Source organism: Anopheles merus, chromosome 2L (assembly GCF_017562075.2).
Source record: "Anopheles merus strain MAF chromosome 2L, AmerM5.1, whole genome shotgun sequence".
Taxonomy (NCBI): Eukaryota; Metazoa; Arthropoda; class Insecta; order Diptera; family Culicidae; genus Anopheles; species Anopheles merus.
The window spans coordinates 29,698,797-29,726,694 of record NC_054083.1 but is presented as its reverse complement, the minus strand read 5'-3'; the positions used below and the strand labels follow the sequence as shown (position 1 = coordinate 29,726,694).

Sequence of the window (27,898 nt, the reverse complement as noted above, 5' to 3'; positions counted from 1 at the left end):
TTTTGAATTTTTTTTTTTGCACAGGTAAATCAATCTTTATGTTGGGAAATTTACACTGTTGTATGCTACCGTAAGAGGCATTTTAGTATTTTTTGGAAAGATAATAAAATTAAACCACATTTTGATCAAAATTCGAAATTTAAAAAAAAATCAATGTCCAATGTTCTGCAAACAGACTCTTCAGCTTGAAAGTCTCCCTTTTTTTGTTCTGCATTAGAAGGCAACGAAGTTGGTTGAACGTTTGTAAACGATACTAAGCGAGTTTCCATAATATTTATAGCTTGGCACAACTGTACTCCAAGCATATTGATGCATAGAAAATGCAAACATAAAAACAATTTCTCTGCACGAAAATGTAGATCAGCAAAGTGTTCACTGCCCAAAGTCAATTATTCCAATGAAATTCCTTCAAATTGATCGATATCAAAACATTAATACAATAACATCGGTGATAAATGTTGGGAAACATGCGCACCACAGAGATAAGTTTCCGTGATGCAAAACGTACGAGACAGCGCCAAAACTAAGACTTATTCGAGACTGTTTCTGCTAAAACTGTACTGTAGTGGCATTTAAGCTACTTGAATAGTATTGCTAAAACAAAAATACAAAAGTTACGATTAATTAGAGTGAAAAGAAGCTGCGATGCATTACAATGTCACAGCAAATGCAAAGCCCCCTTACTGGTGTAGAGACGCTATTGGAGCTTAATGTTGAACCCCAAAACAGACCATTTTACTTAAATCCCTGGGTATGTTTGTTTGTATACGTACCAATGCAGAATAATCGACTGACGTTTTTGAATACTGTGTATTGCAGTAAACCGTATTGCTTCATGTATATCCTATTTGTAGTCCATAGATCCATCCATAGCACGGGGATACCGTTGGGACGGCAATGAAGTAGTTCCGCGTTGCAATGTGACAATATTTTGCACTAAACGACCACACCGGATAAATGTTTGTCCATGTCACCAACCGTTGGAACTCATAAAAACCGCGCAAATTCGCACAAACACCTTCTAAATTAGCGAACGATTTTCATCACACCTCTTGCAGCTAAACCATTCAGTTCGGTGGTTCGCTAATGTCCATAATGACTGTTCTCCAAGGAATGTTCTTGGTTGGCACCAGAAACAGTTCTTCTACCACCTCGCATACAGTGTCCAGTCGTTTTTTTTTATATATATATTCCGGATGCACTCTTTGCCGAAGCATATACTAGATAGTTAGGGGCTGACCCTTTCCACAGGATGGAAGGGCCGCGCGCGCTTCTCGCCCGATTTATCCGACTCCGGAGCTGAAAAAACTCATCTTTGAAAAAAGTATTGTAGACATCCGGGGGGGAGTATGTTTGCAAATATTACTACTGCTTTTGCACAGGCTTTTACCCTCGAGCCACGGTCTGCCACGCCAAACTAGTGACAAGCTACGCTGCACAGACGATGGAAATGTGTTTCCCTCCCTGCAGCACGGTGCAGCGCGCAAAAGATAAGCTTTGCCGAGTTTTTCTTCGCGTTACAGCTCCACGATGACATTACTCCTCGCTGCATCCTGCTGCTGGTATCGGCCGTGGTGGTGCGTTGGATAACGCTGTTGATGTCGTTTGCATTGCTGTTGTTGCAGTTTCAAAACAACCCCGAACGCCACACCACTGATTCCTGCGCCCCCTGCCACGATGGTCCTGGCCACCCGTGTGATGTTGCTTTTCCCTGCTGTGTCGCAGTGCTTCTTCGGGGGATTTTTTTCTTCCTTCGGTGCCCCCTTTTTGCCACAGGCCGGACAGGCTACTACCACATCCTCCGCCTGATGGGTCGGGCACTAGGGGGGGATCGGCGGATCTGGCTGGTTCGTCTCCCTGGCCGTTCACGCCGTCTCGCTAGCCACGCCAGCCGAAGAATGCACGCACGTTCGCATGGTAATGGGCGATTTTACACCATTGATTGCACCGTTTTTCCAGCGTACACGGGCTGAAATTTTCATACCCCGTTTACACACTCTGGCGGAGTTTTTCTTTTTTTTGCCAATCGAAACATTCACTCGGGAAGAAGCGAGAAGACGGCTGAGCGAAGGAGCGAGAGAGCGAGCGATCCCAAAACGTCACTAACGTCAAACGGTGACGTTTGTGATAGGTGCGTGCGCCAAGTGAGCCCCTTTTCATTTTATCCCACAGAGCAAAATAATCGTTACCACCAAGTTGAGCGAATTTTGTGTGCGAATTATCTAGTGAAAAGAGGACGAAATGATTTATCCATCACATTATTTTTCGGCAAGTGGTAAAACATTTTGTATGATCGTTGAGGCGGACAGAAAAACTGAAACTCATCGCCCATTGTTTGATCCAATTTCGGTGTTACCCCTGCCCGTTTTGTTTTTCGCAGCCCGCAGAAACGTCAAACACCACCCTGTGCCGTCGGGCGCTGGGGAGAAGAAGGGGTTGAGAAACATACTCATTCCGTCAAACAAAAGAAGCAAAACGCTCCTAGATGGTGGTGGAGGAAGAAAATTTTCGTTTTATAGGAAAATACCTTGCCCGTGCAGACCGAAGTAATTAGGTTTTAGTTTTGGAGCCAGCTCCTCCCGCTCACTCCTGTTTCTCCGTGCACTTGAGTGTGTTGCCCAGAGCAAAGGGCCCAGAAGAGCGCACTGGGTCAGGCTGCGAGCTAACTCTCTTCCCCTTCCGGTAGCTGTGTGCTTGGTGATGGTGGCAGGGAGGTGAGAAAGAATTCGTGAACCACACTTCTTGCCAGCTGCACGCCGAGCCGAACGGAGACCCACCTCCGCCAGGCGGAAAAAAAAACTCCCCAAAAACCTGTACAGGCCGTAACATTCCGAAGCCCTCCCTCCTTTCCCATTCGGTGGCCTTACTGGCCTGTGCAAGGATTGGGTTTGGTGGGAACGCAGGCGGGTAACCACCCGATCCACCACCAGTAAGACACACGTTCGGCCGTTCCCCCCCACCACCAACGCCGTCGTGGATAGGCTACATTCGCTTTGTCATCGATACATTGGACGGGCGTGTGAATTGTTGAAGCGTTTCGCGATGGAGCTGCAGCTGCAACGCAAACAGGGCACGGCCGCACAGCAGCGCGACAGTGGGACGGCCGGATCGAGCAGCGCGAGCAGCGGTGCATCCAGCGGTGGTGGTGGTGGCGGTGGCGGTGCCAGCGCTGGCAATGGTGCAATCAGCAAAAACGACAGCTACGACAGCTCGCACAGCAGCAGCAACACGGAGGACACCACCGAGACGGACGATCGCCGTAGGAAAATGATGAAGAACCGGGCCAGGTAAGTGAACGGGCGGCCATGTCCTAGGACAACGCGGGCGTCTGGGAGATCTTCTCGGTCGAGGGAAAAGGGTGGGACGGGAGAAGGATGTGGGGTGGGAGGGTAGAACGTAACAGGCGCCCAATCTTGTCGACCGAAACTGAGCGAGACGGACGAGTCTGCGCCGGGCTGGGTTGAGAAGGAACATCTGAAATAAGTGGAGCAACCAGCAACGACAAAAAAAAATGCATTACAAAGGACAAAGCAACCTTTGATGTGCATGTGTGTGTGTAGTCTATAGATGAACACCACCGAGCATCGCGTTGCATAGTGTGGGATGCGTCGCGATTGGTGTGCAGCAGCAGCAGCATTGCGCGAAAAGAGCACCGAAGATATAAGGGCTTGTGGCTATGTGGCAGTCCTTTGAGTTGACACAGACGCAGACCGTCCAGACGACTACCTCAACCGACCCCCCACCTTTGGCGGGCACGATCGGGTTCCCCTTTGCCTGGCGGTTCGTCCCTGCGCGCCCAGCAGCATCGCAGCAGCCGCGCGGGAGAACAAGCAGCATTAGTTTACTGGGAGACTGGGTTTCTTTGTGTGCTAGGTCAGGGTTTGGTCTGGTTTTGAATCTTCTTCCTTTCTTGCTGCGCTGTGCAAACTCTGCCCTTGTCTGCACAGACTCTGCACACAGACACACGCGCGTCACGCTCCCCCCATTTGCCACCCCAGGGCAGCATGGTTACTCGCGGCGGCGGTTACATTTGCTCTCCCATGATTACTTTCCTTAGTCAGCAAGCGTCTCGGATGATCAAAGCGTGGTTTCTAGTGTGCATAACGATGAAGTGAGTAGTAGGCTGTGTAATTTTGCCTGCTGATAAATAGTGAAATTCTTCCAGACAGAGCTACACGATTCGTCTGATTAATCAGCATTTTCGTTCGCATTACTTAACTATTGCAATAGACCAGCGCCCCCTCTAACACAATGCCCTCCTGTCTCGTGCGTTGCAGGAACAACAGACTGATGCAGCAGCAGCAGCAACAGCAGCAACAGCAGCAGAACACAACGGACAGTGCAAAGGTGGCCGCTGGGAAAAAGCTGGCCGAAAACGAGCGCATCACACTGGTCGTCGACAATACGACCTTCTCGGTGAACGTGTCGATGCTGACGGCCCAGCCCGAAACGATGCTGGGCCGCATGTTCAGCACCGGGTTCGAGTTTACCCACCCGAACGAGCGGGGCGAGTACGAGGTGGCCGAAGGCATCTCGCGCACCGTCTTCCGGGCCATCCTCGAGTACTACCTGTCCGGGGTGGTGCGCTGCCCGCCGACCGTGTCGGTGCAGGAGCTGCGGGAGGCGTGCGACTATCTGCTCATCCCGTTCAACGCCAACACGATCCGGTGCCAGAACCTGCGCGGCCTGCTGCACGAGCTGTCCAACGAGGGGGCGAGCATCCAGTTCGAGGCGTTCCTGGAGCAGCTCATCCTGCCGCTAATGGTGGACGCTGCCCGGCAGGGGCATCGGGAGTGTCACATCGTCGTCCTATCCGAGGGTAAGTGCCTTGATATTCAGTGAAGTTTCGCATATTTACACTCCCTCCGATATCCCGCCAGACGATATCATCGACTGGGACGCGGAGTATCCGCCGCAGATGGGCGAGGAAGACTGCCAAACGGTCGCCAACACGGCCATGTACCGGTTCTTCAAGTACATCGAAAACCGGGACGTCGCCAAGCAGGTGCTGAAGGACCGGGGGCTGAAGAAGATCCGGCTCGGCATCGAGGGCTACCCGACGTACAAGGAGAAGATCAAGCGGCGCCCGAGCGGTCGGATGGAGGTGATCTACAACTACCTGCAGCGGCCGTTCATCCACATGTCCTGGGAGAAGGAGGAGGCGAAGAGCCGCCACGTCGACTTCCAGTGCGTCAAGTCGAAATCGGTCACCAACCTGGCGGAGGCGACCGCCGATCCAGCGCTCGAGCTTGATTCGGGTAAGACATGAAACGGGCACCGAAATGGCACGCCGGAGCCACTAACGCCTTTCCACCCTGCTAACTTCTTCCGCAGCTGGGAATCCGCTTCCTCAGCGGCACTTTGAAATATCGCACGAACCAGACGCGGAACCGTTCATGCGGCCCGACGCCCTGCTCGACGGCGAGGAAGGTGCCATCGGTGGCCTGCCGAACGGGGACGAGAACGGGCTGCTCGGCCCAGAGGAACCACAGTAGCGGGAAGGAATCACAACACAGTCTCTGCCCTTCTTCCTGACGACACGCACGCAAAACACAAACCAACCTTCCCCCCGGAGCCGCCCCCCCGTACCTTTAAGTACGTAAAAAGTAGCTTTTTTTGCGCAGCAGAATCCTCTCATGCGTTGTAGGAAATCCATTTTCTTTTGACTGATCGGATTCCAGGGTGTGCGTGTGTGTGTGTGTGTTCGTGTGCGTCCCGCGTTCTGTTTTCTCCACTGAACCGTAACCACGTGTGTCTGTGAGCCAGCGTGTGTGTGTGTGTGTTCCGCCTATGTGTTTTGTCTTATTATTACAACCCCCCCCCCTCCCCTGCGCGATCGCGTGGTGCTCGTGAAAATGAAATGACAAATCGTCCTCGAAGTTTCGTCGCTATGTTTATTATAATAATTTTTATGCGCTCATTTCTACATTTACAACTATTCTCCTCTCTCAATGTTGTGTGATCAGACAAGTTTTGGCGATTGCGTTCGCTTTTGTTTCAATTGGCGCTTTAGTATTGTATTATTGTATATATTTATATCTATGTAAACCAAGCTCACACGATATTCTCCAACCATTATTTGATTATTAACACGCAAATGCTAATCGCACGCCGTCGTTGTTTGTGAACCGTTATGATTTCGTTACCGATTAACAACGCAAGCTGCCCCCCGCGCGTGTAGCGTTTTCTAAAGCTGTCGTGACTCCTCCTAATTTGTGAAGCGACGATCGCCTCTATTACTCATGAAACTAACCTACTTTTTTGATATTCATTTGATACTAGTGTTATGTTACAACTTTTTTTATATGTATGCGCTTATTTCACTACCAAAATACCACAACCCCCCCGTTGTCCCCGTTGTCCCCGTTTTCCCCAAACGCGCGAGATATCCCAGGTTCTCACTGTTATGGTGAGCAGTGCGACGACCCCATTATTCCTACGTTTTCAACGCATATATACAGATTTTACCTTTTTTATACCAAGCGAGAATAAATAAGACAAATTATAAAGCCTTGAAATATCGATTTTGGTGTCGTGCTTCTTCGAGCTTTTATCCTTTCGCTAATGATGACCGTGAACTGTTTCCAATTTTATGCGTTTATTTTCGTAATGCGCTTTGATTTTACTTAATTAAAATTAGGTGTCGCTACCACAATAACTACAACCTTCCCCCCTTACTGTTTCAACCTTATCTGCCAGTTATCGTCCAGTGTAAAGAAATAATAATAAAAATTCCATTCTCCACTCCGCTGCGCTCGGCAAACGCGTGGCTACTCCAATTCACAGACACTTGTCCCAACCGACCGCCCGTTCGATGGCCATCTTCCACCGCTTGTACCGGACGTCCCGCTCGTTTTCGCTGATTTGTGGCTTAAACACGGTACTGTCGCTTTCCACGCTCACGTTCTCGATGTCCCACTTGCCAACCGCACGTCCCGCTACCATGGCAGCACCCTGGCAAAGAGAGAAAAAAGGGGAACAAAAAAAGCAACCAAAGAAACATTAATACAGGGTTTTCCCAGGGATTCTCATAGTTGTGAGACATTTCCTTGACTCTTTCTCATCGGAAGTGAACTTCATATGCTGCAAATTGGACTCTCTGTTTGGATAGCCTCAGCATGAAATTCCTATTGGATTTGTCCAACAAGGGTGATACAGAGTCCAATTTTCATTACATTAAGTTCATTACATCAAGTTCAATAGTAGTGAACCTTACCAGTGCCGTCGTTTCGACAAACTTGGGCTTCAACACGTCCAGCCCGATCAGGTCCGCCTGCCACTGCATCATGGTCGCGTTCGCCGTCATGCCACCGTCCACCTTGAGCTTCTGCAGCGGCGTGCCGCTGTCATTGTTCATCGCGTCCAGTATGTCGCGCACCTGAAAGCAGACCGCCTCCAGTGCCGCCCGCACGATGTGCCCCCGCTGCGTGTCCTCCGTGATGCCGCAGATGACACCGCGCGCCTCCGGATCCCAGTACGGTGCGTACAGCCCACTGAACGCCGGCACAAAGTACACGTCCCCATTGTTCTCCACCTCCAGTGCGGCCGATTCCGACTCGGAGGCGCCCCCGATCAGGTTCAGATTGTCGCGCAACCAGCCGAGGGCGGCACCGGCCACCGCGACCGAACCCTCCAGCGCGTACACGGGCAGTGCGTCCGGTCCCATCTGGTAGGCGACGGTCGAGATCAGCCCGTGGTACGAGTCGATCACCGCCGTCCCGGTGTTGTACAGCAAAAAGCATCCCGTCCCGTACGTTGCTTTGGCCCGTCCGCGCGTCAAACACTCCTGCCCGACCAGTGCCGACTGCTGGTCACCCAGGCAGCCGGCCAGCGGGATGTGCTGCAGCGGCCGAAACTTGATCAGCCCGTACACCTCCGAGCTGGACCGGATGGTGGGCAGTATTTCCAGCGGCACGTCGAAGAATTTCATCAGCGCCTTATCGTACTTCAGTGTCTCGATGTTCATCAGCATGGTGCGGGACGCGTTCGACACGTCCGTGACGTGGGCGCCCCCGTCCGGACCGCCGGTCAGGTTCCAGATCAGCCACGTGTCGACTGTGCCGAACAGGCAGCTGCCGCCGCGGACCGCCGCCTTCACCTTCGGCACGTTGTCGAGCAGCCAGCGCAGCTTGACGGCCGAGAAGTACGGCGACAGCGGCAGCCCGCACAGCGGTTTGAGGTAGTTTTTGTTCTTCGTCTTGTTCGGTACCGTCTCGAGCAGCTGGTCCACCGTCGAGGACGTGCGCATGTCCTGCCAAACGATCGCATTGTACAGCGGTTCGCCGGTCGTGCGGTCCCACACGATCGTCGTCTCGCGCTGGTTCGTCACACCGATCGCCACGATGTCGGTCTGCGGATTGCCGCCCAGCTCGACCAGCTTTTCCAGCGTGCGCTCGATGCACTCGTACACGACACTCAGGATTTCGTGCGGATCCTGCTCGACCCAACCCTCCTGGGGGCAGATCAGGCGCAGCTCCTTCTGGTGGAAGCACACCACCTCGGCCGTCTCCGCCCGGAACAGCAGAAACCGGGCCGAGCTGGTGCCCTCATCGATCGAGCCAACGAGGTCGCCAAATTTCTTCATCCCGCCGGTGGTGCTCATGCTTCCTTTCGGCTGATGGTTGGGGGTGCAAAGTTCACTGGCACTTTCTGCTGGTTCACCAGAACCGTCCTCTGGCTGGCACTTGCTGTGACTGGCTAGTGGGACTCCCGAATAGCGCCCTAACCGCCCTCCTAATCCGAGTACAGCAGGTGTGCGTATCTAATCTTTCGCTGCGCTTGTTCAATGGGGACTTGGACCGCCTGCGACTCCGTTCGTTCGACGAGACCGATCGACCACCTCTTATCTTATCGAGTTGCGTCCTCCGGCAAGGGTCTGTCTGCGGTCCGAGCGAGCGGATCAGTAAGTAAACAACGCGCGAGCTTGCCCCGAGCGCACCAGCGCACACTTTGTCGGCGGTCAAACTTCACAGCAATTCCAGCGCAAACATTGTTCGTCGCTTGCGCGCTGCACATCAAAACGATGCCATAATTAGTGGCGCTGCAATTAAGGGGAGAGGGATGTAATCTTTCTTATCGTACTATGTTGCACCACCCCGTAACTTACACGATCGTAAGCAAAATTTTCTTCTTTCGTGGACGGTCCCCAAGAGCACTCTCTGCATCGCGCGCGCTCTCTCTCTCTCTCTCTCTCTCTCTCTCTCTCTCTCTCTCTCTCTCTCTCTCTCTCTCTCTCTCTCTCTCTCTCTAGGGAAATCAGCTGTCAGCGTGTTTGTTTGTTTACATGCAAAACGTCAAACGCGCTACGGATGATAAAGTGCCCGTTACACGTGTGCAATGAAAGAGACAAGAAGGCGAAAATGGGACCAACGGACGCAACGAGGATGGAGACATGAACACTGATTTATTTTTCTTTTAAATTTCAGTGAGTTTTATTTGTTTATTAGTGTTGGAACCAATGTATTCCTACTGGATCAGAATATTTTACAAGTCTTGATATTTCTTACTCGTTTTTACGATGTACACCGTTCTAAGGTGAACGCACAGATAGGTGAACGCACGTTTGAAGTCGTCCCAGAATTAACCTATCTTGGGTCAACGGTCAGCAACGACAATAGCATGGAAGCTGAGTTGCGCGCAAGGATGCTGGCTGCCAACCGGTCATTCTACAGCCTGAAAAAGCAGTTCACCTCAAAGAACCTGTCGCGACGGACGAAGCTGGGACTATATAGTACAGTCATTATCCGATATACGCTATCGTACGGGACCGAGCGCAATAGCGTATCTCGAGTTTTCGCGTATAGCGAATTCCTATGGAAAAATAGTTTACACTACCGGTTCGAGGGTTGAAAAATATCGACACAGAGTTTTGCATTAAAGTTTTTTGTTATACAATTGGTATCTTTTGCACAAATTTAATGAAAAATGCATTAAGAACATTAAAGAAATTCAAAAAGAGCATAACATCTTTCAAAAAATTAAAATATTTGCAAAAAACACATGGAGCTGTCAAATTTAGAAGAATCGCGTACTGCGAATTCGCGTATATCGAGTATCGCGTACTGCGGATAATTGCTGTACCTATATAGTACCAGTACTCACATACGCTTCTGATACATGGACGATGCCCAAATCTGACGAAATCCTCTTAGCCGCGTTCGAGAGGAAGATGCTCAGAAGGATACTTGGCCCCCTATGTGTGGAAGGACAATGGAGGAGCCGCTATAATGACGAGCTATACGAGATGTACGGCGACCACTGTCGTACAACGTATCAAGCTCGCCAGGCTCCGGTGGGTTGGCCATGTTGTACGCATGGAAACGGACGACCCAGCCCGTAAATTCTTTTTAGGCCGTCCACAAGGACAGAGGAGGCGTGGTAGTCCCAAATTGAGGTGGCAAGATGGCGTGGAGGCGTCCGCCATTAAGGCCGGGATAACGGACTGGCAGACGAAGGCGCGAGACTGTGAGCGGTTTCGGACACTCCAGAGGCAGGCCAAGACCGCAAAGCGGTTGTAGCGCCGGATAACAACAACAACAACCGTTCTAAGAGTGAACTAAGACTAACTACATTTATTCGATATTCAGTGTAACCACGGTTGCTGTAACCAATGGCTACTTGATTACAACTAAGATATTGCTATAAGCACTGCATATCGAATAAATGTAGTTAGTCTAAGTTCACTCTTAGAACGGTGTACATCGTCTTTCAATCGCTCCCACAGACCCAAACGCCTATTCTTATGGAGATGCCAAAACCGACTCCGTTTCGAAGCCGATTCTGATTCCAGAGCCAATTCCGTTATAGGAGCCGATCCTGGAACTGATTCCGGAGCCGATTCTGATTCCAGAGCCAATTCCGTTATAGGAGCCGATCCTGGAACTGATTCCGGAGCCGATTCTGGAACCACCCGGAATCGATTTCAGAAAAAATCGGATCTAGCCGGAATCGATTCTGACGAAAACTTCATTTTTCCCATCACTAGCTCATACCGACCTGGCAGCCGTATAGTCAGTCCCCTTGCTACCGTCTTGAATACGAAGCTTGAACCCAAGAAGGGCATATCGATGAATAACCACGGAACCACGCATTTTGAAATTATTAACCCTAAGTTTTCATAGTTTATTTGTAGCAATTCCCACCTGCGTACATATCACGTACTATCCGATATCATAATGTGATGTTTGAAAAAAAAGACACATCTTGAAGTAGACTAGAGTGCAGAGAGGATGAGATGAATGGTAAACAAACGTTGCAATCACAAGAATAAATATTAGATTCCTAAAATACACTCACACACACATAAATATTGCAGATAGGTTAAGTATTTGATCACAACAAGAATTCCACAGATAAGCAGTTGCTTCCACAATTTCCACAAGTAAAAAAAGTATGAACCTTTTCATGTAACCCTAGAAAGTAAGCTAAATCACTCCAATTAATCACACAACGCACATTCGATTTTACGAGCAACATAAAATACTCTGAACAGACTTATAAGGTGGTAGAGCTAAATTATGCACAAACTTGGTCCGTGAGACGGTTGAATGAATCCTCTGAAATGTAAATCGTCTCTCTCTCTCTCTATTTCTCTCATGCACATTATTGAACGCATTCTGCTTTTAAGTTGTAGCCATCGTGCTTCCGATGGCGAGTGCTTTTTTGCTTATCTTTTGATTGATAAATCGAGAGTACAGCGAACCGCCCGGATTTCGCCTGTTGGGACCACGAGGAATGTGATACGTTTGCTAGAAGGAAAATAGAAATGTGTTAGCTTCTCCGGAAAGCAATTCGGAAACCCCCCGCGACACTCCATTGCGCCAATTCTTACCGCATTTTCGTGTGGAAACAGCGTCGTAATGCAGTACGCGTAGTTCTCCAGCTGCGGGGTGGTAATCTTCGTCTCGAACTCCATATGATAATCTATAATGATGGCGGCCAGCTGATACTGCAGCGATTTGCTCAAGCTGCCCAAACATCCGCGCGCAAGGATCGGCTGCCCGATCGGGCTACTGCTCAGCACGTCCTTTAGCGTGCCCGGCGTCATTGGCCACTGAAACGAGCGGTAGGACACGGGGGCCGCACCATCACGCTGACCGTTCGCATCCCGCTCCCCAAACAGCTGTACCGCCGGCGGCAGGCATTCGTCCCAGTTCGGTGAGGTGAGCAGCTGCTGTTTCAGTGGGGTTCCGCCCAGCAGATCGAACGACGACGACGACGCCGGCGACGGCTCACTGTACCGTTTGCGGTCGCCTATCGATTTAATGCTTTGGCACGGCAGCCCAATCTCGTCGCGCCACTCGAGGAATGCTTCGCGAAACAAAATCTTCGACCCGAGCGGCTTCCCCTCGAACAGGACGTCCACGTCCTCGATGCGCATTTTGCGCAAACACTCGACGTCAATCTTTTGCGCTGGAATGAGTCGGAATGGAGCGAGAAGTCATTGTGATGGGACAGGAGTGTGGATGCCATTCGAATGCATACCTTCCAGCAATTCCACCGTCTCTTGGGTAACTTTCAGTCTGTACAGGCAGAGAAACCGAAGGTCTTGCTGGGGCAGCGGCTGTCCATCGTCGCCGGCCGCGACAAGGCTGTTGAACAGTTCCGCCTCTTCGCTGATTGGTTCACATTTCACCGTCATGTTGCCGTTCATCTCTCCTGCGCTACACGTACGCACTAGCAATTGTGTTATGGTAGGAAATGCTTGTGTTTGGGAGGATTTAATTACGATTCCCGGCTGACTATTGGACGCAGATCGAGATCGCCAAATTGTTTACCATCATCACTTGTTCCTTTTATTTTTTTTTTTGTTGCTCCCGTTTGCTTTTCCGCTGTCAAGCCAGTTGTTTATGGATGTTTGGCATTTGACAGCTGATGGCAGTGTTGCCAGCCCGCTATTCGAAAAATCATTTGGCTTATTTATTGAATTTTGAAACAACAAAAAATCGCTCACTCCCTCCAAATCCACGTAAATGATCTAAAATGTATCGAACTTGATCGCATAAAATTGATCTTCTTTGTTGCAACGTGGTTTTCTTCCTATTTGCCTGCAGTTTCTCCTCAACTCGTTCCACAAGCCAAGCCCCCAAAAGGGACCATAAAATCGCTCTTTGTACCTTCCCCCACCAGCAGACATCGAAAATTTGCCATTCATCCACCTCTCCCAACGAAACAGGCAATCAAGGTCGGAAAGGCTGCTCCTCTACTATCAGCGCGTGTTGATCCGCCAACCAAATGGCAGTGTGTGCGTGCGAGGGCCGCGCACCGTACGGCGAGTCGCGAAAACAACCCCCACGAACGTGAACCCGACCGCTCAGTCTGCTTGCTGCGAGCATCACGATCGAACGAAAGCGAACTCGCTGGACACGGGAGCGCGTATCTACGTTTTGCGTTAGATCGGCTTTGCTTGCTACGTCACACTGTAACTAGGGTGCCAACCACCACCACCTCCTCCTATCAATTTAAATACTCCCTTCTCCTCCCCCCTTTCCGGGTATCAGCACATACGCCACGCGGTTATCGTTCCATCGTGTGTGTGTGTGTGTGGTGGTGTTGTTTTGCGTTGTTGGTGCGAACACTTGCCGCAGAATAAGAAAGGCACAGAGGGAGTAGGGCAAAATGTCAGCAATACGCAACCTAACGGCTGCGGCAAGGTTCCTGTCCGCTAGATTGGCCCCGAGCCAAGCCCGATCGTGGGGCGGTTCGTTCGTTGTGCCCGCCCGGTCCATGCAGCACTATCCGATTGATGAGTATCTGTTCGGATTGACGGAAGATCAGCAACAGGTATGCATGCAGCAGCGCATGGAGCCTTTGCAGATAGTCGTGGTGATAATTTTGCATTTCATTTGTTTTCTTTTTTTCTCCAGCTGCGCCAAACCGTGTTCAACTTTGCGCAAAAAGAATTGGCCCCTTTCGCACAGGAGATCGACAAGCAGAATGAATTCAAGTAAGAATCCAGTTGTAGTACCAGCGATTAGTACGTCAGCGTACGAAGTGTAACGTTGCGTAATGCCAATGGGAAAGCATAATGAGATATGGCCAATGGGATGCAGCAATTCACACGTTTCACATTGCCGTTTGTAAATGCACCTTATCTCCTTCTTCATTTGCCTCCTTTATCTGTCCCATTTTAGAGAGATGCGCAGCTTCTGGCGCAAGCTGGGCGAGATGGGAGTGCTCGGCGTGACGGTTAAGCCCGAGTACGGTGGGCTCGGCGGATCGTACCTTGACCACTGCATCGTGAACGAGGAACTGTCGCGTGCGTCCGGCTCGGTCGCCCTGTCCTACGGTGCCCACTCGAACCTGTGCGTCAATCAGATCCATCGGCACGGTACGGACGAGCAGAAGGAGCGCTACCTGCCCAAGCTGTGCAGTGGCGAACACATCGGCGCCCTGGCCATGTCCGAGGCCGGCTCGGGCAGCGATGTCGTGTCGATGAAGCTGCGGGCCGACAAGCACGGCGACTACTACGTGCTGAACGGTAGCAAGTTCTGGATCACCAACGGCCCAGTGGCGGACACGTACGTCATCTACGCGAAGACGGACACGAGCGCGAAGCCGCAGCACGGCATTACCGCGTTCATTGTCGAGCGCGGCACGGCCGGGTTCACCCAGGGCCCGAAGCTGGACAAGCTGGGCATCCGGGGCAGCCCGACCGGTGAGCTGATCTTCGAGGACGCGAAAGTGCCGGCCGGCAACATTCTCGGCGGGCTGAACAAGGGCGTTTACGTGCTGATGTCGGGGTTGGATCTGGAGCGGCTCGTGCTGGCCGCCGGTCCGGTCGGGCTGATGCAGGCGGCCTGCGACGTGGCGTTCGAGTATGCGCACTCGCGCAAGCAGTTTAACACGCGCATCGGCGAGTTTCAGCTGCTGCAGGGCAAGATGGCCGACATGTACACGACGATGAACGCGTGCCGGGCGTATCTGTACTCGGTGGCGCGGGCCTGCGACCGCGGCCAGGCCAATCCGAAGGACTGCGCGGGCGTCATCCTGTACTGTGCCGAGAAGGCGACGCAGGTCGCGCTCGACGCGATCCAGATCCTCGGCGGCAACGGGTACATCAACGACTATCCGACCGGGCGGATCATGCGCGACTGCAAGCTGTACGAGATCGGCGCTGGTACGTCCGAAATTAGGCGCATGCTGATCGGGCGCGCCCTAAACAAGGAGTACCAGTGATGGTTGAGGGCAGAGCAGAGCATCACCGACAGCAAACACTGACCGATGCTGCCATATCGGGGTTTGGCTGTGTTGAGACAGCAAAACGACCGCCAATAATTCCAAGCAAAAAAGAAACCTAATGTGCATTTACTAGAGTTAGTGTCCAGGGAACGTTTTATGAAAACGTTTAGTGGAAAATCGAAGTCCTTTTGCTACTCCCGCTAATCTTTAATATACTGTTGCGTATATTTTAACTTCAAAGCGAGGTCGTGAAACCGAAACCGAACAATGGAAAGAAATGATTTTACGCTCTATCCCCCAACCTTTGGTTGGGCGGGATAGGCAAATAAATAGAATTCAATTCAATTAGCATTTAAAAAAAAGTAGCTCAACTAAAACAAATCGTCCCCACCGTCCAAACATTCACTGGAGTTGCTGCCGTCGAACGCAAAGTCAAAGCTGTCCGCTACGTCATTACTACTATCGAGCGATTTTTTCCTCTTCTGCGATTTGCTGCGCGTCTGTTTAGCCGGGCTGGCACACAAAAAGTCCAGATCGTCCGCTTCGCCGGCAGCGGCATCATCACCCAGATTCATGTCGGGAAGGTCGCCGGAAAAGTTCAGATCAAACTCACCGCTCGAACTTTGCATCGCAAAGTCCAGGGAATTGTTGCTCGCCGAAGTGTCCATCATCTCGCCGATGCTGCTGTCCTCCTCCGCGTCCAGCTCCATCGGTTCCGGGTCGCTCTCCTTCACCGCAGGCTCACGGGTGGACGACTTGGCAGTGTTCGACACTGTCGGTGAAATCATCTTCACGGCAAAGTTGTTGTTTCTGGTTGATTGTTGCTGTTGCGGTTGCTGTTTCTGTTGCGCTGTGGCTTGTTGAGGTTTTTCTTGCTGCACACGTGGCTGCTCTTGAGCGCCATATTCTGGTTCCTTTTTCGAGTTCGGTTGATTGCTGTTGGAACCACCACCCTTACTGTTCCCACCGGACGCTCTGGCAGAAGCGTTGCTTGAAGAGCGATTGTTGCTGGACTGCTGCATTTGGACCAAAGCAGGCGCGAGTGCTTTTTTGCAGTCCTTACGACCGGTTCCGGCCATCGCGACCCGCTTCTGTGGAGACTTTTTCGGCGTCCCTGGTGGCGGCACTTTGCGCAACGAGCGGGCAGCAGCATTTTGCAAATTGGCCGTATTGGCGCCGACCGCCCTCTTTGCCATTGGTGCTTTGGGCACTGCAAAGTCATTGCGTTGCTGCGGATTTTTGCGATTTTCAACCGGTTTTACATTTTCCGTGTCGTTGGCGTTGCGCTCTTGCGCTTGTGGCGTGGTAACCTTTTCGCGACAGTCCGCCATTTTGGATTTCTTCGTGACCGTAGCAGCAGCTTCTCTGTCAGTTTGTTCCGGGAGCGATGACTTAACCTCACCCGGTGCTGCTTTGCCACTCTTTCTCATCGCACCCTTTGGTGGCTTTGCTTCGTGGCGCGCTTTCTTCCCGTTGCCCTTGTCAACGACGGAGTGGGCTGCATCCTGTAGCTGATACTTGCCGGAATGGATGGTGCTGAGGTGCGCCAGGATGTCGGGGAAATCGTTCGGATTCTTGAAGTTCAGATCCAACTTCAAGTCCATGCTGGCGCTGTCCAGATTCCAGTCGATCGATTCAAACATCGGCGAACTGTTAGCCTCCCGGTCCGCTTCCACCCCACCGGTGCCGCCCGCATCCTTCCGTCCATCTTCCGACCGCAAATCGGTCTCGCTGCTGTGGTCGTCGTGCAGGTCGTCGCCGTGCTGCTTCGTAATCCCCGCCAGCTTGTTGCGCAGCTCCTCCACCCGTTCGAAACCTTCGCCGATAGCGATCAGCACGTTGGCCATCTCGCCCTGCTTCCGATCGAGCATGTCTTTACGCTTGTGCGTAATTTCATTGCCGACCTGCTCCAGCTTGGCCAGCTCCTTCTGTTCCGCGCACAGGGTGGCCTTCTCCCGGTCCCACTGCTTCACGATCGGTGTGCTGGCGAGCTTCAGGCGCAGCTGGTCCTGCAGCCGCAGCACATTCTGCAGCTTCTGCAGCTCGCCCTGGTCGAGCAGAGCCTGCCGCGAGTGGCCGAGCAGTGTCTGCTCGCCGCAGTAACGCTGCAGACCGTACGATGCCTCCCGGTACTTTTCCACCACCTGCCGGACGATGGTGTGGTGATCGATGGCAAGCCGTTCCTCGAACGCTCCGCTGCCAAAGCTCGCCAGTCCCTGCTTGAGCGAGAACAGCCCTGTTGGATTTTGGGCCCCATTAAAAAGGGAAGTTTTTCAATTAGACTAAGTGGAGACAGATGGCCACGGAGTAACTCACCGAAATTCAAACGACGCAAATCATCCCGGTGCACTTTCTTCAGCTCAATCTGTTTGTGCAACTCGGCCAACTGTTCGAGGTCGTTGAACGACGCATCGTGCGAGGAGGACGATGAATTGTTCGACTGCAAATATGCGGGGCAAAGTGTGTCCAATGCGTCACAGTGATCGATTTTTCGTAGGCAAATGAAAACTTACCAAAAAGTCGGCGAGAATCTTTTTCATTTCCTGCTGCGCTGCCTCGTCCATGATGTGCACCGGGCGGTAGTGTTGTTGTAAATGGGACCAAGCATGCCGTGAGGCGGCAAATTTCTACTTTTAGTACTAAAAACGGCTACTTCGATTGGGTTTTGGTACAACGTCGGGTTTTAGTACAGAGGGAAGCAAAAAATGTCCCCTGCTTCAGAGTTCAGCAATCCCTCCAAAATCATTCTAGTGCGAGAAATCCATTGTGAATTTGTTTAATTATTTTGTTCTCATTTTTTCTCGCATAAATTTTACATGAACATCGATAATTAGTAACAAATTTATGAGCTTTTCTGGGGCATGACAAGGGACAGATCTCAACGCAAGGCTATAAACACATGTGACAAACAACAAATTACTGCAGTTTGTGAGCTCGCAAATTCTCCAAATCGGAGCGATTTTCCCTCGCAGGCGAGCATTTTTGAAAGGCAGAATGACGGTTTTTTTTCTAGCAGGATTTTCACAAGATTTTTGACGTCTGTAATTCAAGTTGGACCTGCATGTAGGCGTTAACCTTTAAGTTGGCAACCGGATACCCGGGTATTTTTTTCAGCTTCGAACTGCAATAACTTTTGATTCATTGCTTTTATTGACCTGAAATTTTCCGTAGTCTCTCAACTTTTAATTTATGATTTTTTGATGCATAAATTGTAATTTTAAACAGCCTGTAAGTATTTTATTTTGATTTTTTTTAAACTTTACCACGTAAGTTGGCAACCAGCATTCCCGGGTATTCCATACATTTTGTATGGAGAATGACGTTTCTTTTCTTCCTCTTTTCGTATTGTGCTTATTTTCGAGTCAAATTCAAGCGATTCCAAATTTCAATTTGACCGTTATTTTTATCAAAAAATGAAAAAAACTTAATGAATAAATGAAATAGAAGAGAATATATGGTCTGCATTACTTACTTACAGCATTAAAATATAGAAAGCATTGTTTACCTATGAAAATCGTTATTTTTTTGCATCAAAACGTGTGGAATACCCGGGTATGCCGGTTGCCAACTTACGTGTGTAAATCTGGTTGCCAACTCTACGGTTAACAGATTTGAACTGGAAATCTGATTTGTTTTAATATTATAAACAACCAATACATTTGGCTTGTATTTTTTTTAAAGAAAACCATTTATTTTTAATGTGATATTGGATTGGCAAACGAACGAAAAGTCTCGAACAAACAGAAATTGAGCTCACTAATTCAGAGAGCATTCATTCGGTTTTGTATTGACTCCGGAAGGAAGGTCCTCCCAACATTATCCGGAGTCGTTCGCAATCGGAGTCTTTGGAGTCGTCTGGCCGGACAGACAGCCGACTCTGGACGATTCCAAACGACTCCGACTCTAGGCGGAACTAGTGCTTCGGATTTTGACTAACAATAGCCGAAGTCGGATCGGAGTCGTGGGTGCGCTCCAAAAAGCACATCACTAGGAGAGACCCTAAAAATACTAATTGAAATCTTACACTATGAAATCCAGTAAGATTTAAAATAGGACCAGACCAGCGGATAACTTAAGATTGAATTACCTTTATATCCTTGTCAAAAGCGCTTTTCTCATTGAAGGTGCACATCGTGCGCTCAAAACTCATCTCGCGTTCCGTTTCGACTTTCGACAGATAACAAAAAAAAAACTTCGTGTTATTTCATGGTTGGCCCATTTTATTATTTCGAATCTATTTCTGTTTTCGTGATCGCAATCGGTTGCTTTTTATCGCTTTAACCCGACTATAATTGTTGTGGTTGGTTGCATTGCGTGTGCAGCAGTTGTCGTCCAGGATGTTAGAATAGTGCTGGCTTCTTCCCTTGGTACGCACCGCGTGCTGCGGAACCAAAGGAAGGGCGCAATATGATGATAAAACAACGCAACTTTTCCGCTTCTTCGACTTAGAATATGCAAGAAACAGCGCACTGTCTCTACCCCCCGGGTCCGCCGCTCACACTCATCTCCCGGAGAGAGAGAGAGGAAACACGAAAGGCTCCCTCCTTTGCTCCTTTTTCTAAAAAGCGTACGTCGCATAGCGGTATCTAGTAGCTTGTCGGTTATTCGGAACAGTAAAGTAATACAGAAAAAGTGAGTACAAGAGAAAGAGAGCGAGACAGCGAAGGGTTATTGGTTTTGTAACAGTTAATTTTGTCTTGCAAATACATCATTTTTACTGGCGGCAATCGCCTGTGATTGTGTGGCTAAAGGGTATCAATCCCATCAGCACCAGCACCCAAGGCCGATCGCTACCGGTAAGTGTGTGTTGATTTGGATGTTATTATAATGGTTGTTGTTGTTGTTGTTGATGTTACTGCTGCTGTTGCTGCTGTTCTGGCTGGCTGGACATAACTAATTACACTAAGGTGCGTGCTGTTCCCCGTCTTAACCCAGCAGGGCCTTAACTTCGTCGTAGAATACGAGCACCAGAGCGCCACCAGTACCACGCAGGACGTTCGAGAAGGCGCCCTTGAAGAACGCGCCGGAACCCTCCTGCTTGCCGATCTTCACCCAGCAGTCGAGCGTGTTCTTGTACATCACCTCCGACTTGGCACGGCCAGACTGCATCATCATGCGTCGTCTGACGGTATCGAAAGGATACGAAATAATACCGGAAGCCGTCGTCACCACCTGAGTGAAAGAGGAAAAGAACGTTTTGGTTAGCATTATTTGTTGACAGTAGTTTTTTCACGGTTTAACACAGTAGTAGTACATTTTACATATCCATTTCCATGATCGGCTTAAGATGGGCTCAAATATCCCCAACACTGAATTAAGTTCATTCCATCATTGTTGCAAATTATTGATTTTTCGAAATCAGCTGATACGCCCACTAGGGCTGCAACCAATTCATATAGTAGTGATCGCTTCAAACTTTTATCACGATTAATCAAACACTCTCCTAATTCCAAAGGTACACATATGTAACACACAACACGCATCACATGTCTGCGGATTTGAGAGATCTTCCGTCCTCTAAAAGGTATGCGCTGTGTCACGTTGTGTTTGCCGTAGTCGTTATTGCCACGCGTGCTGCTGCTGCTGCTATCTTCCCTTTTGCGGGCAAAGCCGTACCATTTTTTTTTTCAAGGCTAACATAGAGCTCGCTCCTATTCACACCAGTTAAAAGCGGTGGCCCTGCGCAGCTGATAAGTGATAACAACCCAGACTGCGGACACCCTTGTCACCAGAACAGCGGCTCCACTCAAATGCAGTAAAAAAACAAATGACGAAAGAGAGGTGTTAGCAGCACGAGGGGAGAAAGGGATTCCGCCAACTAATCATGTGATTGCTGTAAAGGCAGGTTGTTTCTGAAGTATCGTTTACTTATTTGATCGAAAATTAAACCATATTTGCAACATTCACAACAGCATAAGAAGTGAAAGAATTATCGATTGACCAAACCAACCCGGCGCGCTGCTGCTGTTCGTGCCTGTTCAAGGCTATTCAGTGAGGGGCCAAGACTCTGGACAAAATGATACGTTACGTCACATTTACGGGCACGGGCACACACACAGTGCGCGCTCATTGTAAATGGGACACACCGGTGTGTTACATAAGTATAAGCGAAAAAAGGGTTTTTGTGGCAAAAAAAAACAAGGATTAAAGGGAATTTCTTCTAATTAAGAATTGTTGTACAAATGAAAAGGATCCACGAAGTGAAGCTTAATGAGTTAATGGCATCGCGTATTTGAATCAATAGCGATCAACGTGCATGTGGATAGAACGGATTGGGGGGCCTTTCCTCATCATATACCAACACCGGTCTATTCCCAAGTGGCGATAGGAGGTTTCTCTGTTTCCTATAAATACCCGCTACGAAGCTGTGACGACGTTCCGCGTCTCGCCATTCTTGTTTAACGCTTAAAAAGAAAGCAACAAGAACACTAAAAAACCTCTTCAAGATGGCATAGGCAGAGAGAAAAGAAAACGGGCGACACACGCGCCACACAGTGGTGGTAAATGTTTCGAAATCTTTCACTCTCAACCCTGGGGTGATGATGGGTCGAACAGTTTGTAGAGTTCGCGTTAGAAATGTGCCACAACACACTTTGTTTGCAGCCTTGTCTTTTGCGAATGTAAAGCCCTCGAGATAGGGCCATAGGCGAGATACCTAAAGGGCCACATGATGCTATGCGACGAATGTTTAACATTTGTGTAGTCTTCTTGTCATATTTGTTTTTAAAGATGAGTAGGAAATATGACCAAATTAGTAAACTACAACTAAAACAATTCATTTAAATGTGATTTTTCAGAAATATTCCAAATGCACAAAGTATCGTTCGTATAGCCGCATCGCGTAACAGCGGCTAGAGGAAACCTACGCCTAGAGGTGCAAACCATTCGCTCGTTGACGTCGATTTTCTCCATCAATTGATCCGACCTTGGCGGCAACGAGTAACGAGGGCTTGACGCGCTGCCATTCTGCGCTGTGCAATAGAACACATCTTTACCCACTACCCCTTTTCCACTTGCAGCCATCGGACGGCGGCCAATGAAGCAAGTAGGCGAGAAGTAGGGGCAAAAGAAAAACGCATTTTCTTCTAAGAAAGAAAAGTTTAACAGCAGTACGCGGAAAACCGGGAGGAACGGTAAAAGAAAAAAAAAACAAGGTGGCCTTTGCTCTAAATATAACCGGGACAATATGAGATGAAAGCACGAGGCAACCTGTGACGGTTGTTATGGGGGGCCTACTACACAACACACACATGTGCGTATGTTTTTGGGGCGGAGGATTGTATAACCATTGGGTGGTGGTGGTTTGGAGTAAAACGCCGCTGTTATGCAAGTGTGTGCGTCTTAGAACATACGCATTTTCAGTTTTCAGGTGACATTTTTACATGGTGCAGTTAAAAAAAAAATACTCTGACCGATATCTGTAATTTTGATTTACGTACAAAAGTGTGGGGGGAATCGTTTGTTTGGGGATGGTGTTCTTTTGCTGTAGCAGCAGCAGTTTTTGACACTTGCGTCATGACCTGCGCGTCATTCACCAATCTTCTTGACCGTTTGACAGTCGCACTTCCTCCGTTGCCGTTTTTTTTCTTCCACCCCTAATCCTACCACCAGCCAATGTTACACAACGGTGTTGATAAGAACAAAAGCTGCAAAGTGAAGAAACCTCAGAATTCGAATTTAAGATAGTATTTCAACGATGTTTCCCTCTCGTCCGCCTTTTACGTAACAACCAAGCACACTTTTTAAATGCGTCTCATTCATCTTCATCAGCGATTTGCAAGAAATTTCAATGTCAAAACGACATTCTCCTGCTGCTCCCACTCTGCTGGAGGAGAGGCCGCCGTACGACGACGTTTGTCAAACCAGGCACATGTGTTTTGGTGTGCAGCAAAGTCATCAATCGGGGAGAAATACGTCTTACTATTACTATGCTCGCTTCCTTCTTATCAGCGAAATCCGAGCCAATGGCCACAACTGAAAACAATTTGATAGGCCCCGAGCACATGCTACACTTCCCCAGTATACCCCGTGTACTGCCTACGCACAGCGGCTGTAGTGGAGCCCAGTGCTGACACACGGTTAGAAACCCAGAGTTCTTCCCCCTTAGCGTTAATGAGTGGTTCGCGGTGTTGAAGGAACCGGAGGACAGTGCAGGTCACGAACAAACAAACGTGCTCCTTCCTCCGTCTGTATGTCGTTAATCGCGAGAAGCCCCATTTGTCACAAATCGAACTGTGGCAACTGAGCAAAACAACCGCCCAGAGTCCGATTTTTTTTGCGCGATCGATTGGAAATGGTTATGTAACGCGCAAAACACGCGCAGTACCGTACTATTGTGTTATTGCTGAGAAACATAAGTCCGACCACTTACCTGTGCGATGGCCCAGGAGACGAAGATGGAGGTGTTCTTCGGGTCCGGCAGCATTCCCTTGGCAGTATCGAAGCAACCGAAGTAGGCCGCACGATAGATGATGATACCTTGAACGGACACGTTGAATCCACGGTACAGACCGATGATACCGTCCGACTTGACCGTCTTCTTCAGACAGTCGAGCAGACCGTTGAACTCACGCTCGCCGGCACCGCGACCAACGTCCGCACCGAGACGGGTACGGGCGAAGTCGAGCGGGTACACGAAGCAGAGCGACGTGGCACCAGCGGCACCGCCGGATCCGAGGTTACCCAGGAAGTAGCGCCAGAACTGGGTGTTCTTGTCGACGCCGCCGAGGAACACCTGTTTGTACACATCCTTGAACGCGAAGTTCAGGGCCTGGGTCGGGAAGTAACGGATCACGTTGGCCAAGTTACCGCGCCAGAAGGCACCGATTCCCTGCTCCTTCGGGATGCGAACGAAGCAATCGACGATACCTGCAGATTGAGTGGGGTTGTTGTGGGTGGGGGTGGGGGGGGGGGGGGGGGGTGAGAAAAGAAGAAAAAATCGTTAATAATGGTACTTGCGAGTACGTTATGCAACCCCGTTCTGGCCAAAAGGTTGAGAACAAGAAATTGTACGCACTCTATTCCCTAACCTTGGACCACGCGCCGACGATCCTTCTAGAATATTTCCAGGGCTGAACCCTGTGATCTGTTACATAACCATACAAAATTGTGTATCACGTGAAGTGTGCAAAATCCCCGAACGACAGCTAGTTTCATTATAGCATTGAAAGTTTTAAGCAAAATAAGTATGATGCAGATATATATCGTTAAGAAAAAGCTCTAGTTTTCTTCATTTTCACACCATGCCCTAGCATAATGCTGGTTGGGGGAAACGGAGCTCGTTGCGAAACATCGTGTTCCTCTCCCCGACTACTTGAGCCATGCTCGCGGGGTTAGGGAGAAAAATCAATATGGCGACCGGGGCAACACAACCGCACATACATGCCGACAACTGTGTGCTGCTGTGCTCTGTCTATTCTACCTTTTCGCACACATTCATACTACAAGCCAATTATGCCAGCCACCTGCAATTTCCATCGAATTTCCAGCGGGCTCAAGGCGGGTGAGAAAAAGCGCTTCATTGAAGCCATCGAACAGGCATGCTTTTTCCCAACTTCAAGACTTCCGTCACGAGACCACGTTGCGAAGTTCATTTCTCCCACAGAGACCGAGACCCGGTACCGGGGCGGTATACTGGCACTAATGCACGCACACACACTCGCATATCGCTTGGTCGAGAGCTGGCAAATTTCTGTCTCTGCCCAACACACACACACACACCCAAACACACACTCACCCTTGTACTGCTGGTCGACGGCGATCTGCTTGGAGGCAGCCTGGACCTGGAGCAGCAGCTTGACGCGTTCGATCGGTGCTACGGCCGTTTTCGAGACAGCGGCAGAGATACCACCGGCCAGGAAATCCTTGGCGAAGCCATAGGGATCAGCCTTCTTGGTCATTTTCGATGGATCTGGTCTGGTGACGCTAGCAACTGTAAGAAAAAACCCGGCGGAGCACGCGATCGAGGGCCTTAACCGTTCGGAGGGCACAAATCAAGAGAATGAAAAGATTTTGCGAACCACCACGGCTTGCGACTTGCAGTATCGAAACGAGCGCGCGGGCCGAACACTGCCGAACGTTGCCGAGCTATTGCTACCAGAGTGACCAGAAATACTGATTTATATGTATTCCTACCGATTTTGTATATGCCTACCGATTTTTTATATGCCAACCAATTCACAGATGACCGCTCTAAAACCACCGACAAACCGACGTGACACTGGCGTTACAAAAGTGTCCCACACGAAAGTACTGTCATTCACCAGTGAGGCGAACACTTCTGTCAAAGTAAACTCTGTTCACTGCTGCTTCGATGTAAACAACTTTTCTAAATACAAATGGCAAAGGAAGTGTGAGGCAAGATTTTGTGAGAATTATTGGACAAAACACCCAGGAAAATCATTTTATAAGTTTCCAAATCAATGCAAAAGATGTGAGAAGTACATAAAACAATACGCATTGGAATTTGCGAAGAAAAACAAAAAGGGGGTTTAGCAGTTTCTTCTCTGTGTCAGTGTAGTAAGCGAATCATTATAGAGATGGCGCTAGTGTTTAACGTATTTTCATTTGAAATAAGGAGACAACTTTTGAAGCTCATTTTGTTCGAAGTGTCACGTCGGTTTGTCGGTGCTAAAACTACCGATTTTCCATTTATCCTACCGAAAATCACAGATACAGTCATTATCCGATATACCCCAAGCGCCACAGATTAAGCTTAAACGACTGGAAAATTGAATATCCATAGGAAAAAAATGAAAGCTTCACAGCTTCATTGGTTTGATCAATAGATGGCGTATTACAACTCATCATTATATTGCTATCCTTTTCTTGCAATGTGTTTCGACAAGTTTCATCTTATAATGACCTATATAGCCTTCTAACTTTCTGAGCAAAAATCTATATGAATGGTCGTGTGGTCAGATACGTGGGTATCAACACCAACGACCATAACTCAATTCTCACTTGCTTCAGTACTGGTGGTTTCCGTTGGAGTTTTTAGTAATTAAACAATTGTATCGCCGTTCTAGTTCTAGCGATGCATAACTTCAATGCGAAACCATACAACAGTACAGAGGAAATGAGAAAGCTCTCCTCCAAGCGAGGAAGCTCCACAGGTTGGGTATCCCACAAACAGATGGCGCCACCAGCTTTTTTGCTATTTTTAGAATGCATGAGTCGTTTGCCGTCTGCTAAACGAAGTCTTTCTATATTCCGTTTAGGTAGAGAATTTGAGGCGTTTAGAAGCCGTTTAGTGGTCGTTTAGTGGATTTGTGGCACTTGGGACGCTATCGTACGGAACCGAGCTCAATAGCGTATCTCGAGTTTTCGCGTATAGCGGATTCCTATGCAAAAATAGTTTACACTACCGGTTCGAGGGTTGAAAAATATCGCCACAGAGTTGTGAATTAATGGTTTTTGTTGTAAAACAGGTATCTTTTGCACAAATTTAATGGAAAATGCTTTTAGAACATTAAGGAAATTCAAAAAGAACGAAACATATTTCAAAGAATTTAAATAATTGAAAAAACACATGGAGCTGTCAAATATAGAGGAATCGCTTACTGCGAATTCGCGTATATAGAGTATCGCGTACTGCGGATAATTGCTGTATTTGATTTTTCAGTCGTTTAAGCTTAATCTGTGGCGCTTCCCAAATAGCCAGAATTGCTTAAGCAGCTCATTTTGGCACGCTAAAGATCGCTTCTCTAATTCGCCTTTTGCAGTAGATAAACAGCATCAAAGTTCTATGTGGGCCTTTCAAACAGCGCCTAAGCAGCTTCCTTATGCCACGATGCCAGGGATTATTTTTCTTTGTGTTTTATTTTCAAGCAAGCGTCATCGATCGACAAGATTTGTTTCGTTTAAACACATATGTATATTTTTAAATCTTTTGTATTGATGAATTACAAAAAATTTACACAATTTACTGATAATTCACAATCACTTCACTCAATATTCATTCTTCAATTAACGAATCTAACTTGTGCAGCAGCAATGAGATTATTGCCGGCGTCCGTCTTTGACACTTTGACAAGAGCCATCTCGTACCGATGTCATGCATTAAAAAGCTATAAAGTTCCACCAAGTTCGGTACGCTTTCTTAACAAGCCTTCAAGTTCCACCATGAACCTACACATAGTGCTAATCAGCCGCAAAGTTCCAAAAAGTACCATGTGCCTGTTAAAAAGCTCCATAGTTCCGCAAAATACCGTCTATCTCTTAATCAGCCACAAAGTACGACATCGGAACGATTTTTCGTTAAACAGCCCTAAATCAGCTATAAAGTACGAGCTGGCTATTTGGGTTGGGATGCTGTTTCAAGGATTGCTAACCTCATTTGTTACTTATCGCGCTGATGCACGTTTCCCTACCTGCAAATTTCCGTTAAATGCCTTCTAATCGCCTTGTAATCGCCGGCGAATTGAAGGCGATCAGCAGTGCATTTAGCAGTAATTAAATGCCTTTGAAATATGTCAATGAAAAATTTCGCTTTTAATTTGAAATTTGAAATTGCAACTGTCAAAAGAAAACCTTACAAGTGTCTTCAACACTGCACTGTTGTAGTGTTCCCAGATATGAGCGTGACCGCGAGGCTACATGAGGTGAAATATACAGCGAATTGAACTATTTGACAGGCGAAATATCTGACGGATAAAGCCTCACCGCGCGGCTACATGAGGTGAAATATATAGCGAAATGAACTATTTGACAGGTGAAA

At 48.8% G+C, this 27,898-nt stretch overlaps 7 protein-coding genes across 8 annotated transcripts in view; 2 read left to right on the top strand and 5 right to left on the bottom strand.

Moving 5' to 3' along the window:
- Positions 1–2,044, bottom strand: part of LOC121594616 (PHD finger protein rhinoceros) — a 29,609-nt gene extending 27,565 nt beyond the window's left edge. Inside the window, exon 1 of the mRNA XM_041918079.1 lies at positions 774–2,044. The gene's annotated coding sequence lies outside the window, so the exon portion shown is untranslated. The remainder of the gene's footprint in view (positions 1–773) is intronic.
- Positions 2,045–2,417: 373 nt separating this feature from the next.
- LOC121594623 (BTB/POZ domain-containing protein 10) lies at positions 2,418–5,879 on the top strand. The gene is made up of 4 exons (XM_041918106.1): positions 2,418–3,287; positions 4,278–4,819; positions 4,881–5,258; positions 5,335–5,879. The coding sequence occupies exons 1-4, from the start codon at positions 3,043–3,045 to the stop codon at positions 5,493–5,495; spliced, it is 1,326 nt and encodes a 441-aa protein (XP_041774040.1). The 5' UTR covers positions 2,418–3,042; the 3' UTR covers positions 5,496–5,879.
- A 702-nt stretch (positions 5,880–6,581) lies between these two features.
- Positions 6,582–9,198, bottom strand: LOC121594622 (glycerol kinase). Of its 2 annotated transcripts, XM_041918104.1 has the most exons (3): positions 9,107–9,198; positions 7,217–9,040; positions 6,582–6,954 (listed from the first exon to the last, which is right to left on the bottom strand). In XM_041918104.1, exons 2-3 carry the CDS (start codon positions 8,600–8,602, stop codon positions 6,781–6,783), a joined length of 1,560 nt encoding a protein of 519 aa, XP_041774038.1. In that variant the 5' UTR covers positions 8,603–9,040; positions 9,107–9,198; the 3' UTR covers positions 6,582–6,780. The 2 variants fall into 2 exon arrangements, with proteins under 2 accessions (XP_041774038.1, XP_041774039.1); XM_041918105.1 differs by lacking the exon at positions 9,107–9,198 and having other exon boundaries at positions 7,217–9,100.
- Positions 9,199–10,595: 1,397 nt separating this feature from the next.
- On the bottom strand, positions 10,596–13,123 carry LOC121593056. Its single transcript, XM_041915095.1, has 3 exons — positions 12,484–13,123; positions 11,831–12,411; positions 10,596–11,747 (listed from the first exon to the last, which is right to left on the bottom strand). The coding sequence occupies exons 1-3, from the start codon at positions 12,650–12,652 to the stop codon at positions 11,622–11,624; spliced, it is 876 nt and encodes a 291-aa protein (XP_041771029.1). The 5' UTR covers positions 12,653–13,123; the 3' UTR covers positions 10,596–11,621.
- Positions 13,124–13,316: 193 nt separating this feature from the next.
- Positions 13,317–15,413, top strand: LOC121593055 (isovaleryl-CoA dehydrogenase, mitochondrial). Its single transcript, XM_041915094.1, has 3 exons — positions 13,317–13,782; positions 13,866–13,945; positions 14,133–15,413. Exons 1-3 carry the CDS (start codon positions 13,618–13,620, stop codon positions 15,175–15,177), a joined length of 1,290 nt encoding a protein of 429 aa, XP_041771028.1. The 5' UTR covers positions 13,317–13,617; the 3' UTR covers positions 15,178–15,413.
- LOC121593054 lies at positions 15,385–17,765 on the bottom strand. The gene is made up of 3 exons (XM_041915093.1): positions 17,694–17,765; positions 17,497–17,620; positions 15,385–17,416 (listed from the first exon to the last, which is right to left on the bottom strand). The coding sequence occupies exons 1-3, from the start codon at positions 17,742–17,744 to the stop codon at positions 15,552–15,554; spliced, it is 2,040 nt and encodes a 679-aa protein (XP_041771027.1). The 5' UTR covers positions 17,745–17,765; the 3' UTR covers positions 15,385–15,551.
- Positions 17,766–19,848: 2,083 nt separating this feature from the next.
- LOC121592639 (ADP,ATP carrier protein 1) lies at positions 19,849–25,197 on the bottom strand. Its single transcript, XM_041914274.1, has 3 exons — positions 24,917–25,197; positions 23,552–24,048; positions 19,849–20,352 (listed from the first exon to the last, which is right to left on the bottom strand). Exons 1-3 carry the CDS (start codon positions 25,077–25,079, stop codon positions 20,107–20,109), a joined length of 906 nt encoding a protein of 301 aa, XP_041770208.1. The 5' UTR covers positions 25,080–25,197; the 3' UTR covers positions 19,849–20,106.
- Between the last annotated feature and the right edge of the window lie 2,701 nt (positions 25,198–27,898).